Genomic DNA, 15,226 nt, shown 5'->3' with positions numbered 1-15,226 from the left:
TTCATGGCTGCGATCAATCGAGATTAGTCTGGTCACTTCTCGCGCCACGAACAAAAGTGATAACAACCCTTTCCTGCAGCCTTGAGCGTGAACGAACAAACATTACAATGATACGTGGCAATATCATACGACCTAAGTGACCAGCTTCCCATATTTTTTCTGTTAAGAAATATAATTTTATAGCAAACAAAAAGCATCAGTACATTTCCTTCCAGACCATTACACAGACTGGCTTAGATAGTTTCAGAGCTGAATTACAGCATCGTGACGTTAATGAAATTCTGGAAATAGATAACGTAGAAATTGCGTACAGCAAGCTTATTGGTGAGATGATGAGGATTGCTGGTCACTGGCCAAAGTGAATAAAGATAGAAAGACGTTTCGGGAGCACTACGGCTCCCTTGTTCACTATCTCTCGAATATATAAGTGCCATTTCCCAGAACAGAAGTTTAGACTGAGTAAAAAAAAAATAAGAAAGATATTGATAACTCCCAAATTGTTAAAACAAATAAATTGAAAAAATGCACTCTATCACAAGTTTATTAAGACCAAGGATCCAAGCATATTAAAGGAATACAAATCATTTAGAAACAAACTAAACAGAAAACTAAAAGCGCATAGGAAATTCTATCTTCATGCCGAATTTTACAGCTGCTCAAATAAACCTGATATTTTATGGCAGAAGCTAAATACCCTCTTGAATCATTGCAGGTCATCTCCACGTGCAGAAAAGCTACTTCTTTGTGGCATAGAAATATCGGGGAGTGCTCTAGCAAATACGTTTAACGATTATTTTGTGGGCTACTTTAACAGTTGTGCATCGGCTGATATTTCGACATTACTGCCTGATTGAAATCAATTTTCACTTTTTTTTCGCCCTTTTACGGAACCTTTTTCAGTTTTCCTTTCACTAAAAAATAGCTCTAGTTGCGACACAGAAGGCATGCAGGTCCAGCCAATCAAATAAGTGCACGATATTCTTTCTCCATATCTCACTTCTGTTTTTAATATGTCTTTGGCAAGCGCCATCTTTCCGAGGAGGATGCAGATTGCCAGAGTTTCGGTCCTATTTAAGAAAGGTGACATAAACCATATAAAATATTACAAGCCTATTTCCATTTTACCGGTGCTATCTAAGGGGGTTAGAGAAACTAATACATACCGTATATACTCGCGTAATGAACCCACTCGCATAATGAACCCCCCCCCCCCCCCCCCTACTTTTTGCCTCGAAAAATTAAGATTTTTTTTTTCTCCCGTAAAAGCTGCGTGCCGATCTTCAAGGCCATATTGGAGCATGCTCGCGTTATCACGGCGCGATTGGCCGGCACTGCTGATGATAACAAAGTTGACAGATCGTGACGTGATGCAGCCAGCCTCTTTTAATGTGAGATAAGACGGCGGGGTAGCTCAGTATTCAGGAGCCCTTCACTAAGGCTCTTCTTCCCTTCGCTCACAGCGCAGCTCGGGTGACCTCCTAGTGAGAGTGGCAATTGCCACATCTTTCCTTTACCATAACTGCATGATTATTACTGTCTAATGCAAGAGAAACGCCGGAGACAAGAGCACAGGTGACGCAGAAACGAAACTTGGCGACCACACGCTTTTGCCGAGGATGATGATGGTCTTAAAGGATCTGGTTGCTTAGTTCATCTGTCAAACACAAAACAAAACCTTGCTCATAGCGCTGTTTGTGTGCAGCGGCAGTAAAGACAACGCATTTGGACGTCAGCCACCCGCCATATTGCTGGAGCTGAGCGAGCTGCGAACAGACACCGCCGTAATTCCGGGTGGCCTAACCTCAGTGCTGCAGCCACTTGGCGTCTCTGTCAACAAACCATTTAAGGACAATGTGCGGCTGCTGTACGCTGAGTGGATGGCTGCGGGCAACCACGACCTGACACTGACTGGCAATATACGAAGGCCAACCATCGACATGCTTTGCCAACGGATTTTGGAAGCGTGGAATTTAATTACCCCCGAGGTGACCGTCCGCAGCCTCAAGGAAACTGGAATCTCAAACTGCTTGGACGGCACAGAAGACGACGCATTGTGGGACAGTGACGACGACGACGAAGTTGCGAGCGACGCGAGCGAAAGCCTCGACTCGGAGAGCGAGGCCGAGTGAAAATTCGAGACCGAGCCAAGCAGTGTGTGAAATAAATTTTTTTATTCACATCGCATCCGTGGTTTTTTATAGAGGTAAAGCTGCGATTTCATTTTTTATCGATGTTGTGATATGAAATTTAATGGCCCAAAAAATTTCGAAAAACATTTTTCCCGCATAATGAAGTCAATTTTTCGGGAAAAAAAAGTGGGTTCATTACGCGAGTATATACGGTACGCAAATGTCTAATTTTTTCGATAAGCATAATCTTATTTCCTTTGCCCAGTTTGCATTTAGAAAATGCCAATCGACGGAATTAGCACTACTTCAACAAGAATAATTTATTCTGTCGCAGTTTGAAAACCAGAATTTTGTGCTCGGCCTTTACACAGGTTTCACTAAAGCAGTTGATTGCATCCATTATTCCATATTACTTTAAAAGCTTGAGACTTACGGCGTTCGAGGACACAGTCAAAATCTCATAAAATCGTACCCAGATCATCGCCATCAGCATGTACAAAGAGAGAACTGCCGTTCAGATTTGAAACAAATCAACAGAGGTGTTCCTCAAGGCAGTATTCTTGGCCCGTTCCTTTTTATAGTTTATAATATAAATGACTTAGTTGATATCTATACAGATGCAAAATACATTTTTTTGATCACGTGAACCTAGTTGCCTTCAGAATAAAGCCAACTCTGCTTTAGGATCTGTTCATGAATGGTCAGCAGCAAACAGTCTACAAATTAATACAAAGAAGACAAAAGCTGTAATTCTCATTCCGAAATGTAAGCAAATAAACAGCAGTCCCACCACCCTTCTTTATGAGAATGAGAAAATCGAAATAGACAGTAGTGTTAAAATACTTCCAAGTTATCTTCACACAGAATATGCTTTGGGATGCGCACATTGAATCTGTTTCAAGGAACCTATCTCGTGTTGTTGGTATGACGGCGCGACACAGAGCTATATTGTCACGTTGTAGTGACGGCAGGCCAGCGGTCAGGAATACAGCAACAAGGCTTGCAAACGAAGCTCTTTATTTGAGCTGACTTGCGCCCGCAAAAGAACTGAATCACTCGGCGGTGGCGTAAGCAACAAGCGTGCTCGTCGGTCGTCGAACTACGAATGTCCGCTGCTCGCGGCATCGCTCAATTTAAAGCCGGCAAGGAAACTTCCAGATAGCAGGACAAGATCATCTACAGTAATCTGGAAAAACCTAGATGCAGCCTTTCATGGCTGCGATCAATCGAGATTAGACTGGTCGCTTCTCGCGTCACGAACAAAAATGATAACAGCCCTTTCCTGCAACCTTGAGCGTGAACGAACAAACACTAAAATGATACGTGGCATTACCCCCCTTCCAAAGAAGCATCGTCTTGATGCCTTAAAATGAAATTAAACACGGAGAATGCTTCGAGAACTTAGAGTCCTTTAGCGTTCCTAATAAGGTGTAAGGGCAGCGGTAAAAGCTTCAAGTCTGGCCGTGTCGGTGTTGTCGTAGTTTTTGTCGTCGTATTTGTCGTCGTCGTAGGGATCGTCGTCTTCGTAGGGGTCGTCGTCTTCGTAGGGGTCGTCGTCTTCGTAGGGGTCGTCGTCGTCGTAGGGGTCGTCGTCGTCGTAGGGGTCGTCGTCGCCGTAGGGGTCGTCGTCGCCGTAGGGGTCGTCGTCGTCGTAGGGGTCGTCGTTGTCGTAGGGGTGGTCGTAGTCGTAGGGGTCGCCGTAGTCGTAGGGGTCGTCGTTGTCGTAGGGTTCGTCGTCGTCATAGGGGGCATGGTCTTCTGTTTTCGTCGATGGAGGATCTTAGTTCTTGCGCTCAGAAGCAACCTCACCTCCGGAGGCTGCTTTATTCAATTTAACCTTCGGGGGCTGGGGAAGCGTCCACGCACTGCGTAGCCTCGGCTAGGAGATACTTAGCGCGGTGACGATGGCGACGGAGAACGCGATAGGCGGCTCCGTGATGAGTATCCTTCCCGACGCAAAAAATCCTCGATTTCGGCTGGTCGCTGGCCGGGTCGGGGTCGTGGGGCGTCGTAAGGGAACCCTCATATGCCCATTCTCCTGTATGGGCAGTACCGGAGAATGTGACCGGCTTCTCCGCAGTTGAAGCATTGTGGGCGGCGCTGGTCGGGTGTTCTCCAATCGGCGCATTTCCTCGGCCGTGTACGACGCTCGTAGGACGGGCGAGTTGGGGCGAGAGGGCGGCGCTCCAGCGCAGCTGGCTAAGGGCGATAGGGGCTTGGGTCCCGTCATCGAGGTACAGGACGGCGCACTGCTGCAGCGTAAGTCATGGCTGGAGGCTCCAGAGGCTGCGTGGTAGACTGGAGTCAGGTCTTCCGGCGAATAACTCAAAGGGCTGGCGTCACGACTTGCAGGGGTTGTCCGATACCTGGAAGGCTACCCGGCACCTCCACCAGATGTCACGTTGTAGTGACGGCAGGCCAGCGGTCAGGAATACAGCAACAAGGCTTGCAAACGAAGCTATTTATTTGGGCTGACTTGCGCCCGCAAAAGAACTGAATCACTCGGCGGTGGCGTAAGCAACAAGCGTGCTCGTCGGTCGTCGAACTACGAATGTCCGCTGCTCGCGGCATCGCTCAATTTAAAGCCGGCAAGGAAACTTCCAGATAGCAGGACAAGATCATCTACAGTAATCTGAAAAAACCTAGATGCAGCCTTTCATGGCTGCGATCAATCGAGATTAGACTGGTCGCTTCTCGCGCCACGAACAAAAGTGATAACGACCCTTTCCTGCAACCTTGAGCGTGAACGAACAAACACTAAAATGATACATGGCAATATTACCTTTCAATATAAAGCTTCTTGTTTACAATACTCTCTTTTTTCCTTCCTTGTAGTATTGTGTATTGGTATGGGGTACCACGACACGCACAAATCTTGAAAGAATACATATACTGCAAAAAAGATTTGTTTGAGCACTTTTTAATGCACCGTATAAATCCCATACTTAAGAGCTATTTTCGAAAGCGAACATAATACGCATGTTTAATCTTTATAACTATAAGTTAAGTCTGGCGTTCACATGGGAGGTGAAAGAAAATTTTAAGTTTTTTCATGAATTATTGGATCTCGATAAAGACACACATTCCTACACCACCCGTCACACAGAACCAAGGAAGGTGGTCACTGTGCGGGCAAATTATTCTATGCAAAAAGTGTCATACACACTGCCAACCCTTTTGCTTTAAAAAGCTGCTCATTCTCTCATGAATTAATTTTCCCATGCCCTTAGAAAAAAAAAACGGGTGAATTGATGTTGGCCTGTAGTTAGACACGCAGCCTCGATTGCCCCCTTTTAAAATAACGGAAACTTTAGAAACCTCTAGTCTTTCAGAGAAAACGGCTGTTACAAATGTTAAAGGGAAGCTGAAAAGTTTTTCGAATTCATTAAAATGCTCGCGTGTGGATGTGGAAACTTTATAAATCATGCGGGTGAAATTTTTTACAGATTCATAACTTAGGAGCGACGTAATCGCCGTTTAAAATTACGCGGTAGCTCCGCCCCCGCAGTCCGCCGAGCGCTGCTGATGACCCTGACGATGCGACCCAAAACCGGAAACCGCGGAGTGGTGACGTAAACACTGGTGATCCGTCGCTTCGCAGCATGCTTCGCAGCCTCCGCGGCCGTGCTTGTTTCTGCGTGCGTGCCATCATAAACTGTTTCGAGCTGCGTGTGTTTCTTTATTTGTGCGTTTTTATGTTTGTGGTGAGGTACAGGAAGGTTTGCAGCATCGAATGAAGCGGTGGACCCATCATGCCGGCGTTTTGCGCAGCCCTCGGCTGCACGAACATCCGCGGCCGCAACGATGCGGTCTTTCGTTATTTCCCTCAAAAAAAGAAGCTCTCCGCGAAGTGAGTCGCTGCTGTGAAGCAAAGGGATTTCAAGCCGTCAAACGCAACAGTGCTATGCTCTGGCCACTTTCGTGATTAGAATTATCACCACAGCCTGTCGACAATGCATTCACTGTGCCTGTCAAAAGTCAGCTCGACTGAAACCCGGTGCAATACCGTCTGTTTTCAGATAATTTCATTAATTTCTTGGCAGCACCTGCAGTCTTCCTCATTCCCCTCACACCTGTTTTGGAAGTCGAGTGTTTACAATGACATCACCCAACTGCCAGGAATACATTTCTAATAACGCATGTAGTCGTAAAGAATTGCCGACTGCCACATGGTTTCATACATTAATAATAATACTATATATTTTTTCGCCAAGTGTGCTACAGCCAGCCTTGCGATTCGTCCTGCTCGGTTGCAGCACGAGTGCATCTAGTTAGTGAAAATATCCCTGGCCGCTGGATCTGAGAACAAGCACGATAAAGGCGGCGCAAAGTATTCTTACAAGGACTTGTAGCATGAACCAACTCGCCTAAACAAGGATTTTAATTTACTGCTAGCTCCCACCTTGGCATGCAAAACGGAAGGCACACGTTTGTCACCTAGAGGAGTTTTGTCGCAAGGCGCTGCGAATTTGTATGTTATGAATCGAGCCGGCATGCAGCTACTATGAAGTGATGCAAGCATAAAATTTGCGACCAAAAAGAGCGTGATAACTTCTTGCGCATGCCAATGATCTTTGTCGATTACAAGCAGATTTGCGGCAGCACTGACAAGCGGCAAGACAAAAATGCCGACGATCGCATCCCGCTTACATGTATTAGGAAAATTACGTCGGGCAGTGCTATACTGCATTTGCTCGCCTCAAAATTCATCCATTGTATCTCTGAATGCAATTTGGCAAGAAAAGTATACTTACCAAAGTAATTTCCAACACGTGGAGATGCTGACACTTCGCTTTCGTTCGAGTCAAAATCCCGGCTTGCGCCAGCATAGTTTCTTTCATGGAGAGGTTTGCTCTTTGCAATCGGTTCTAACATGTAGGGGTGACGCATAGATACTCCGGGTAATCTTCGATGTGTTCCATCGTCGTATAAGCAAAATAACAACCTCGAACCGCCGAGCGCCGCAGTTCATGTGCAGCGGTGGCGGCCGAGCCGGCCGAACCAGCGCCATTGTTGACGTCACGAGGCGTCCAACCAATCACAGGCGGCAACGAGGCGCGCGAGCTCGCCCGAGGCTGCTGCTGCACTTCTCGCCAAAATAAAATAGGTTTGCGCTTTCCTTTCCCTAATTTCGACCAGAAATTCGAATTCTGAGGGTGGAAAACTGTAAAGTGCACCTCTCCACTCAATTTTTCTGGGAAACCTTTCAGCATCCCTTTAAATTGATTAAATGTGTTAAAACAGGGCTTACTATGTGAGGCAGATGCTTTATCGGAGCTATCTGCAATCCGTCTACATCACAGTTTCTGTAGTGAAACTGACATTCGAGCCAGTTGGTACAGCATGTTGGGAAATTTCCAGCACACGCAGGACAGGGGCACAGAAGAGAACACTACAAGCGCTGTTAAAGTTTAGCTCGCGGTACTAGAAATGAACTGTAGTAAAACAGACAAAGTGCTTGTGGTGTTCTCTTCTGTGTTCCCTGTCCTGTGCGCGCTGGAAATTTCCCATGACACCTTCTGCTGCTTCCAAGGGACAAAGATGTAGTTTGGGTGACAGGACAGCCCTACTGACCGCATGCTCCTGCACTGGCGGGGGCTGGGTGTGGACAGCCGGACTCTCGAAGACCACAAAGTCACCCTGCTGGCTCTCCTGGACCACGGTCGGCTGCTCGGCTGGGGCACGCCTCCGGCCAAATATGGAGCTGAACATGGTCACACCTGCACACAACAACCACCGAAAAGCCAGCGGGGGGGGGATTCACTGCACATTCCACACCACAGTCCTAACTGGTGTGCAACCACAAACTACACCATGCTCCTGACATTCAGCTTCAGGACACCAGTGGCATAGCCAGAACGTATCTTCGGGATGCACACACCGAAAGAAAACAAGGCAAACTTTAGAAAAGAGTAGGAAAGTACAGTAGAAAGAACAATTAAAACTCTAATCTGGGCGAGTTGGTTCATAGCTTTTTACCCTGTTGACTGGCTGTTCTTAGTGTTGTGTTTTGCCTTTTTTGACACTGCTTTTGCTACCATGATTACTTTTTACGCTTTGACATGCCTTTGGTTGTTGGTTTCGACACTGCTTTGCTATGATTTCTTTTAATGTCACATTTCCTTATTTTTCCCCTCATGATCCTTCTTTCCTTCTTGATAGCAGTGCTGGGGGTTGTTGGAACTTTTGATGTAATCAGGCTGCACCTGTGGTGGCGGTATGCTGACGTGAAATGCGCATGCAACGGTTTTTATCGCTGTGTTTGACCTTTCGGGTATAAATGTGTAGATCTCTATGAAATAAACTAGTTGCAAGTTGTGCATTGTACATGTCGTTTGTGTTTCCTCGTTTTCATCCCGTCTTTCACGCAGGTACATACACCTTTCAAGTAGAAAGTACGCACAAACACAATTTTCAGGCATCTCTTTTACACATTTGAAAAGGTCTTGCTTGCTATGCGCATGATGGCATGTGTTTAGCCTACTGGCACAACTTTGATTCCTGGCAGCCAGTATGCATCCCACTGCATAATTCATAACACAGCTGTTTTGAGGAACACAGTGGCGACCTTTCATTTTATTCTTGGGAATCTGCTGTTCTCCCTCTCCTTCCTTAAGCTAGTAATCTCAAAGCACAGGCGCAAAATGGGGGAGGGAACAGAGGGAGAACAGTGGGGATGCCTTGCCCCTAAACAAAAACAGTTCGCAAATGTTTCACTACTGTTCACCACCATCATCAGCCTCAATACTACGCCCACTGCAGGGCCTCTCCCATGTCTCTCAAATCAACCCTGTCCCTCACTACTGGTTGCGGCCGCCGTATCCCTGCAAATTTCTCAATCTCATCCTAACTTTCTGCCGCCCCCCGCTACGCTTGCCTTCTCTTGGAGTCCACTCCGTTACCCTTAAGGACCAATGGTTATCTTGCCTTCGCATTGCATGCCCTGCCCAAGCCCATTCCTTCCTCTTGATTTCAACTAGGATGTCGTTAACCTGTGCTTGTTCCCTCACCCACTCTGCCCGCTTCCGATCTCTTAACGTTACACTGTCACTACTGTTACATTCTGCTAGGTGCGTCTGGTGGCCTGACCGAGTTTTGTTGTGCACCGCCACAGGGCTCTGCACGTATTGTTATGGAGAGGTCTCTACAAAGAAATGTGGAGTGCTGAGAGGACCTCCATAACCTGAGGCTTGAAGAAAACTAATGCACACCCACATTCAGCATCGTTGTCTGCAAGAGCACTGACAGTCACTTCATTGTCCTCTGGTAGCACTAGCCTCAGTGGCGAAGTCCCACTGAGTGCTGGGCGGGCAAGGTGGAGCGGGAATGACAGGGCTTGGGTCGGGCAACTCTTCCGGAAGGTGGCGCAGCAGACAGAGCTAGAGCGGTGCAATCCGGTGCACACTGGCCATAAAACGCAGCATGTAACAAAGCAGTTTTTCGCACAAGCCCACATGGTGGGACAGGAGCCAGAGTAGAACAAGGGATTTATTTATTTATTTATTTATTTATTACCTCAATCCTGGAGAATAGAGGACATCATGACGGTCACTGTCATAGCAGTGTTTCTGAAAACCCTGGGAGCCAGGAAGTCTGATGAGCAACCTGGCAGGCAGAGTCGGCTCGGGCAACAACATCAGGAGCGTAAGCAATGATGAAGTCGACGGCGAGCAATAAGGTATTGAAGGGCTGTAATGGGTCTCGTCCAAAGGGAAGATAGAGGGCCGAGTATCCAGCAGTATCGTAGCGAGAAGAGGGATAAGCAATGCCCCAATCTTGGTGACCATTGGAGACATTCATGGAGAGCACATCTGGGAGTGTGCTGTTTAGATGTCCCATAAGGACACTGGTCTGAGCGTGATAAGCCATGGGGAATTTGTGCCAAATGTAGCATGAACAAAAAATTATGTCGCCCACTTAGGACAGGGAGCAGCACCATGGTGGAGTGGGCCGAGCAAAAGGAAGTCAGCCACATCACTGGAAAAGCTGGCCAGGAGGGTGCCTCCCACATGGTACAACTGGTGGCTACGGCGATCCACTTGCTCCCCAAGGCGGACACCAGAAAATGCCTCAGCTGGGATGGCAATTGGCTACAAGCGTCCAGGAGGCAGAACCAAGGGCTTCTTCCGGCGATGACAGCGTTCGCAAGCGGCCACACAGCACTCGATGGAGCGATAGAAGCCAGGCCAAAAGAAATGTCAGCGAATGTGCGAGCGACACCAAGGTGACCAGCCATCAGAGCATCATGGAGTTGCTAGAGGATGGCAAAGCGCAGGCACAGAGGGATGACAGGCAAGAGCTCAGGGCCATCAGGTTGCATATTGTAGTGGTATAATGTGCTTCCATTTATTACAAACATGGCAAGGGCAGTCAGCGTTGAGACTGTCGATAATGCAACATAGGGTTAGATCCATTTTCTGTTCATCATCAATGTGGGAGAAGTCGCGTATGCAGCTGTGCACCCTTGCCTTTGGGAAGCCTGTGTTGGTAGCACGTAACGATGAGGCAACAGAATGTCTCACTGTTTACCCACAGTGAGACATCCGGGGGAATCGTGAGCAAGCCAGAAATCTATAATAGTTAACCCTTTCCAGTTGGGCCCTCTGAACACAGCATCAAGCTCCTCACGATGAGAATGTTCTGTATGAAATTGCACACTAGTGACAGGTGAGGCTGCTTGGATTGGGGGGGTTTATGGGAAAGGAAAATATCTGTGATACTTGAAGCATCGCCACTAGAGCGCATGAATAGCTTGATTCGAGTCCGATTCGTTCAGCACAATGACAGAACAAGCCAGAGCCCCCAACATAGCTGTTCACTAAAAACGGTGCGTCATAACACTAGTAGCATGGAAAAGCGCTGTAATTGCCACTAATGAAGTGCACAGCGTAGAGCCTGTTGGCATTAGCCATTCTGTTCTTAACGCAGCTTGAAAACACTTTTCCCCCGTGTCTTCATTGTTACAGAAAGCAGAGAAACTGATGCTGCTGCTGTCTGTGCACGAACAGTGCATTTCACGGCATAACAGCTCAACAGCACTGAGAAAACTACAGCTAGCTTTTGGTAACGAGAACTATTCTACGACACCACGCAGCAGGCAGCCAGATCTATCACCAGACTACACCAGTCGCATGGGCAGAGAGAGACAATAGAGGTTTCGAGATCAGTTCGGTGTCTCCTGCAGCAGTAAAATTTCGGCAGAGCTGTCCATTTTTGTATTCGGCCACATGGTACGTGTGTGTTTGGTGGAATCCCCACTAACAACCTGACACATGTAGTTTGCATGTGCCTCTATACATAAAAACAAGTTTTTCATACTGTTGTTCTAAGACTTTTCTTTTTGTGTAAAGGGGCACACAGTGCATCACTCTGGGTAAACCTTGTCTTTTTTTCGGGGGCCAAATTTCGAGACGTGAGAGTGCTCAAAATGGCGGCTGATGGGTTAGTTGAATACCCTGCTCTCTGAATAAACTATAATCCCTTTCACGGATCCGATGGATACCCATGCGCAGCTTGTGAGTTCGACTTCCATGCAGGGGAGAGAAGCAACCCTGTTGTCTTCCGCAGTGCACCAACACCATCCAGTCTTTGAAGCTGTCAAATAGAGCCCCCTGTCGCTGCATTTTGCATTTCTGCTGAACGTCAATTTCACCCCCAGAAAAGCATTCATGCCTGCACGTGGCAAGCATGGGGCTTGGTTGTGCGTTGTAGCTTCTGGCATCGCTTCTCTCCCTTTATACTTGCAGTTTGTTCTCAAAATTACTCTCTGGCTTATTTTCTTCCCCTGCACCCACAGATTTTCAGAAGTAGGATCTATTCACTGCTACTCTGAACAGCCACACTATATGGGTGACTTTATTTGAGCCACTCCCCCCCCCCCCCCCCCCCCTTTTCCTTCCACTGTGGCCAGCCCTGCTCCTGGTGCCATGTACTGCAGACACCTGACAGCATTTCTGCCACATACTCGAGGAGGGTCTGCTAGCATGAATGGTGTTTTCTACGTTTGTCCTTGTCTGCCACGCCGAAGCATTTCTTGAAATACAGATCTGTCCCCGTACCAGAGCCACTCATTTCGCCAAAAACAGAGCAATCCACTTACGTCACCTCTTCACTAAACAGTACCCATCTGGGGCCACAAGTGGTATGGGAAGAAAGGCTGTCATGGCTGGACAGCTGACCATGGTTCCCAGGGTTGGTACTCCTCCCTTGAATGCCCGCCACAAGGCTCAAACCCTGTGGCCTGAACCTTTGACCAACTCCACGCGCGCACAAGCGTTCAGGGATTCACTCGAGCCTCTCCTTGCCGTGAAGAGCAGCAGAATCTATTCTGACAGCTACCCCCATGAGATGTCACCAATTTGTTGTGAGCACAGTCATCATCACTAATCCACCACAGAGGCAAGGTAGAACCCCCAATGTCGCACAAGGGGGTAAATCAGAGACGGAATCAGCAACTTCATTTGCAATTTTCTCACCAACAGAACTGCCTTTATGCACAGCAGAAAAGAATGTTGGTCGAACTCCCAACAGGTACTCTGCAAAGTCACTGATAGTTCCCCTTAACCACCCCTTTAGGAAGTCAACTTGAATCTAATGCAGCTCAGGAGAAACCATGAACATGAAAAATTAAAACATATGCACTTATTCAAGATCATTCATGCATTAACCGAAACGCACGCACAGTATGTGTCCCATGAGGTATGATCACTCTTTAAAAGCAAGTCTTCCCCCTGAACCAAAACAAACAACAGCGTTACTTCCACAATGCAATATGCTGGGCGAGTTGGTTTTTAACTTCCATGTCTAAAGCGTTAAAGACGACACAAATGGAACACACACAAGTCACACAACAGAGCGCTGACTGACAGCTGAATTTTTATTGGGTGGCCAGCAAACTCATATACTTAGTGGCTACCAGAAAGGAACGAAAGCACGCACACAAACAAAAAAAAAACATGCACGGAAGCAATTAGCGCTGGCGAAAAAGTGGCACGTGTCAGATCTCGCAATCAAGATTTTGCGACAATGCTATTGAAGGCGCGCTTACACAAACATCCTGCAATCATGCTATCATGTGTGCCTCCATTATTTCTCTTGTCAGAGTGTCACGATTTTTCCCTATCACGCTGCATTCTCTGTAGAGCGATTCACAGGTGTAGGTTCATTATCGCCTTCTTCCGTTTTGCAGTCCCTGCAATGTTTGGCTGTCTCCACAAAAGATTAAAAGAGCATCGTGGCAATGTCACGCGTGTGGCCACTTCGGGCCACGTAGACAAACATTTTCGGTATAAATAGAACGGTATTTTTATTTTTTTCGACTAGCCAGTAGTAGACTTCCAAGTTCTGAGAAACGTCATTCACGAAGGGTGCTCAGAATAGCTGTGCACCTCGACAGCGAACACACAAGCTGCGGGTCTGCAGCGAAACCACCGAACTCCTATCAGTGTGGCCGTACAAAAGCCACAGCTATCACAGGGGCATTTTCTCTGCTAAGAGAGCTGACCCATAACAACAGACGGGAGGATGACAGCGCTCTGTGTTGTCTCTCTGTTGAAAGCCAAAGAATCTTCTCGCTGCTGCCACAGCAGTCAGAAAGAGTACCACCGCGAGGTGTTTACAAGCCAGTTCAAGCAGCACACATGACAGCGCCACCAAACCTCAGCAACCACGCACAAAGAGGCGATGACAGCCCTCACCTCTCCTGCTTGGTCGTCACGGGCACAGTCACGCTCCAGGAACAAATATATCACGCCCGCCAAGAAGCGGCCACGAACATGCCCCGGCAATTTCCTCACTGGCGTCCCAGAACCCTCCTCGCAGCGCCGCCTCTCCTCCTCCGCTCTTTTCTCCGTTCTCCTCTTTTTTTCTTTCACGGCTGTTGCGCTCTTCGGTCTATTCCTTCGGCGAGTCTGCCTCCGCGCACCGCCGCCGCGAATCTGCGCGTCTTCTGGACCTGGTCAGCGCGCCTCTCAATGTGCTGACGCATGAACACGTAGGTGGTGGTGGAAACGTTTATTGCCAATGATGTAAATCGTAGGGGGCGCCTCGTTTGCCGCAAAAGTTTGCATGATTACGAGCATTGGTCTAGGTATCGGGCATGCAGCAGTATTGGGTATTGAGCAGTCCGGGTTTGTAGTTGTCGCTATGGTGAGGGACGGAGCGGGGGGTGCGTATTCCCTTTTTTTGTCTCGGTAATACGAGAGAATATCACGGAAGGAGACCAGGTAGTGCATTCCCTGCTCACGACAGTATGAGGCATTAAAGGCTTTCGCCTTAATAAAGCGATTCTGCTCGTATTGTCTTTCACAGCTGTTCTGCTCCTGGCGAGCTTCTAGGGCGGCCGGCTCGCGATTTTCGCGTTGCCCTTCGAGCCATTTGTGTGGCCGGCACGTGCCTCGCGCAAAGAAGGCGACTGCGCACGTACTTAAAATGGCGTTAAAGGGCGATTCACACGACGGTCCGTTCGCCCGCGGCCCGCGCACTACCTGGTCTCCTTCCGTGATATTCTCTCGTATTACCGAGACAAAAGAAGGGAATACGCACCCCCCGCTCCGTCCCTCACCATAGCGCAGGCTGCACATTGGCGACAACTACAAACCCGGACTGCTCAATACCCAATACTGCTGCATGCCCGATACCCAGACCAATTCTCGTAATCATGCATACTTTTGCGGCAAACCAGGCGCCCCCTACGATTTACATCATTGGCAATAAACGTTTCCACCACCACCTACGTGTTCATGCGTCAGCACATTGAGAGGCGCGCTGACCAGGTCCAGAAGACGCGCAGATTCGCGGCGGCGGTGCGCGGAGGCAGACTCGCCGAAGGAATAGACCGAAGAGCGCAACAGCCGTGAAAGAAAAAAAGAGGAGAAGGGAGAAAAGAGCGGAGGAGGAGAGGCGACGCTGCGAGGAGGGTTCTGGGACGCCAGTGAGGAAATTGCCCATGCCCCTACCTACCGCTTCATCGCATCAGCGCAACAGACAGAAACAAGAGGGAAACCCATTGGAAGCTAGATCGCTGGTGACACGCACAGAAGTACGTCATACCCACGTGACAATGTATTTAAAAAGGCAGTGGATGGAGACAAGCGCGT

General features: G+C 48.1%; 1 protein-coding gene across 2 annotated transcripts in view; it reads right to left on the bottom strand.

Moving 5' to 3' along the window:
* The window catches only part of LOC149345344 (uncharacterized), a 29,042-nt gene extending 13,816 nt beyond the window's left edge, over positions 1-15,226 (bottom strand). Inside the window, exons 1-3 of one of the 2 annotated variants that reach the window (XM_089546596.1) lie at positions 15,083-15,226; positions 13,826-13,910; positions 7,704-7,849 (exon numbers count right to left, since the gene is read on the bottom strand). In XM_089546596.1, the coding sequence (XP_089402722.1) occupies positions 7,704-7,841 (138 nt within the window). In that variant the 5' untranslated portion in view covers positions 7,842-7,849; positions 13,826-13,910; positions 15,083-15,226. The remainder of the gene's footprint in view (positions 1-7,703; positions 7,850-13,825; positions 13,911-15,082) is intronic. The other variant, XM_089546595.1, reaches the window with a different exon arrangement.

This window comes from Amblyomma mixtum, chromosome 5, assembly GCF_055824585.1.
Source record: "Amblyomma mixtum isolate Tamu chromosome 5, ASM5582458v1, whole genome shotgun sequence".
Taxonomy (NCBI): domain Eukaryota; kingdom Metazoa; phylum Arthropoda; class Arachnida; order Ixodida; family Ixodidae; genus Amblyomma; species Amblyomma mixtum.
This window is presented reverse-complemented; position numbering and strand designations above follow the sequence as displayed.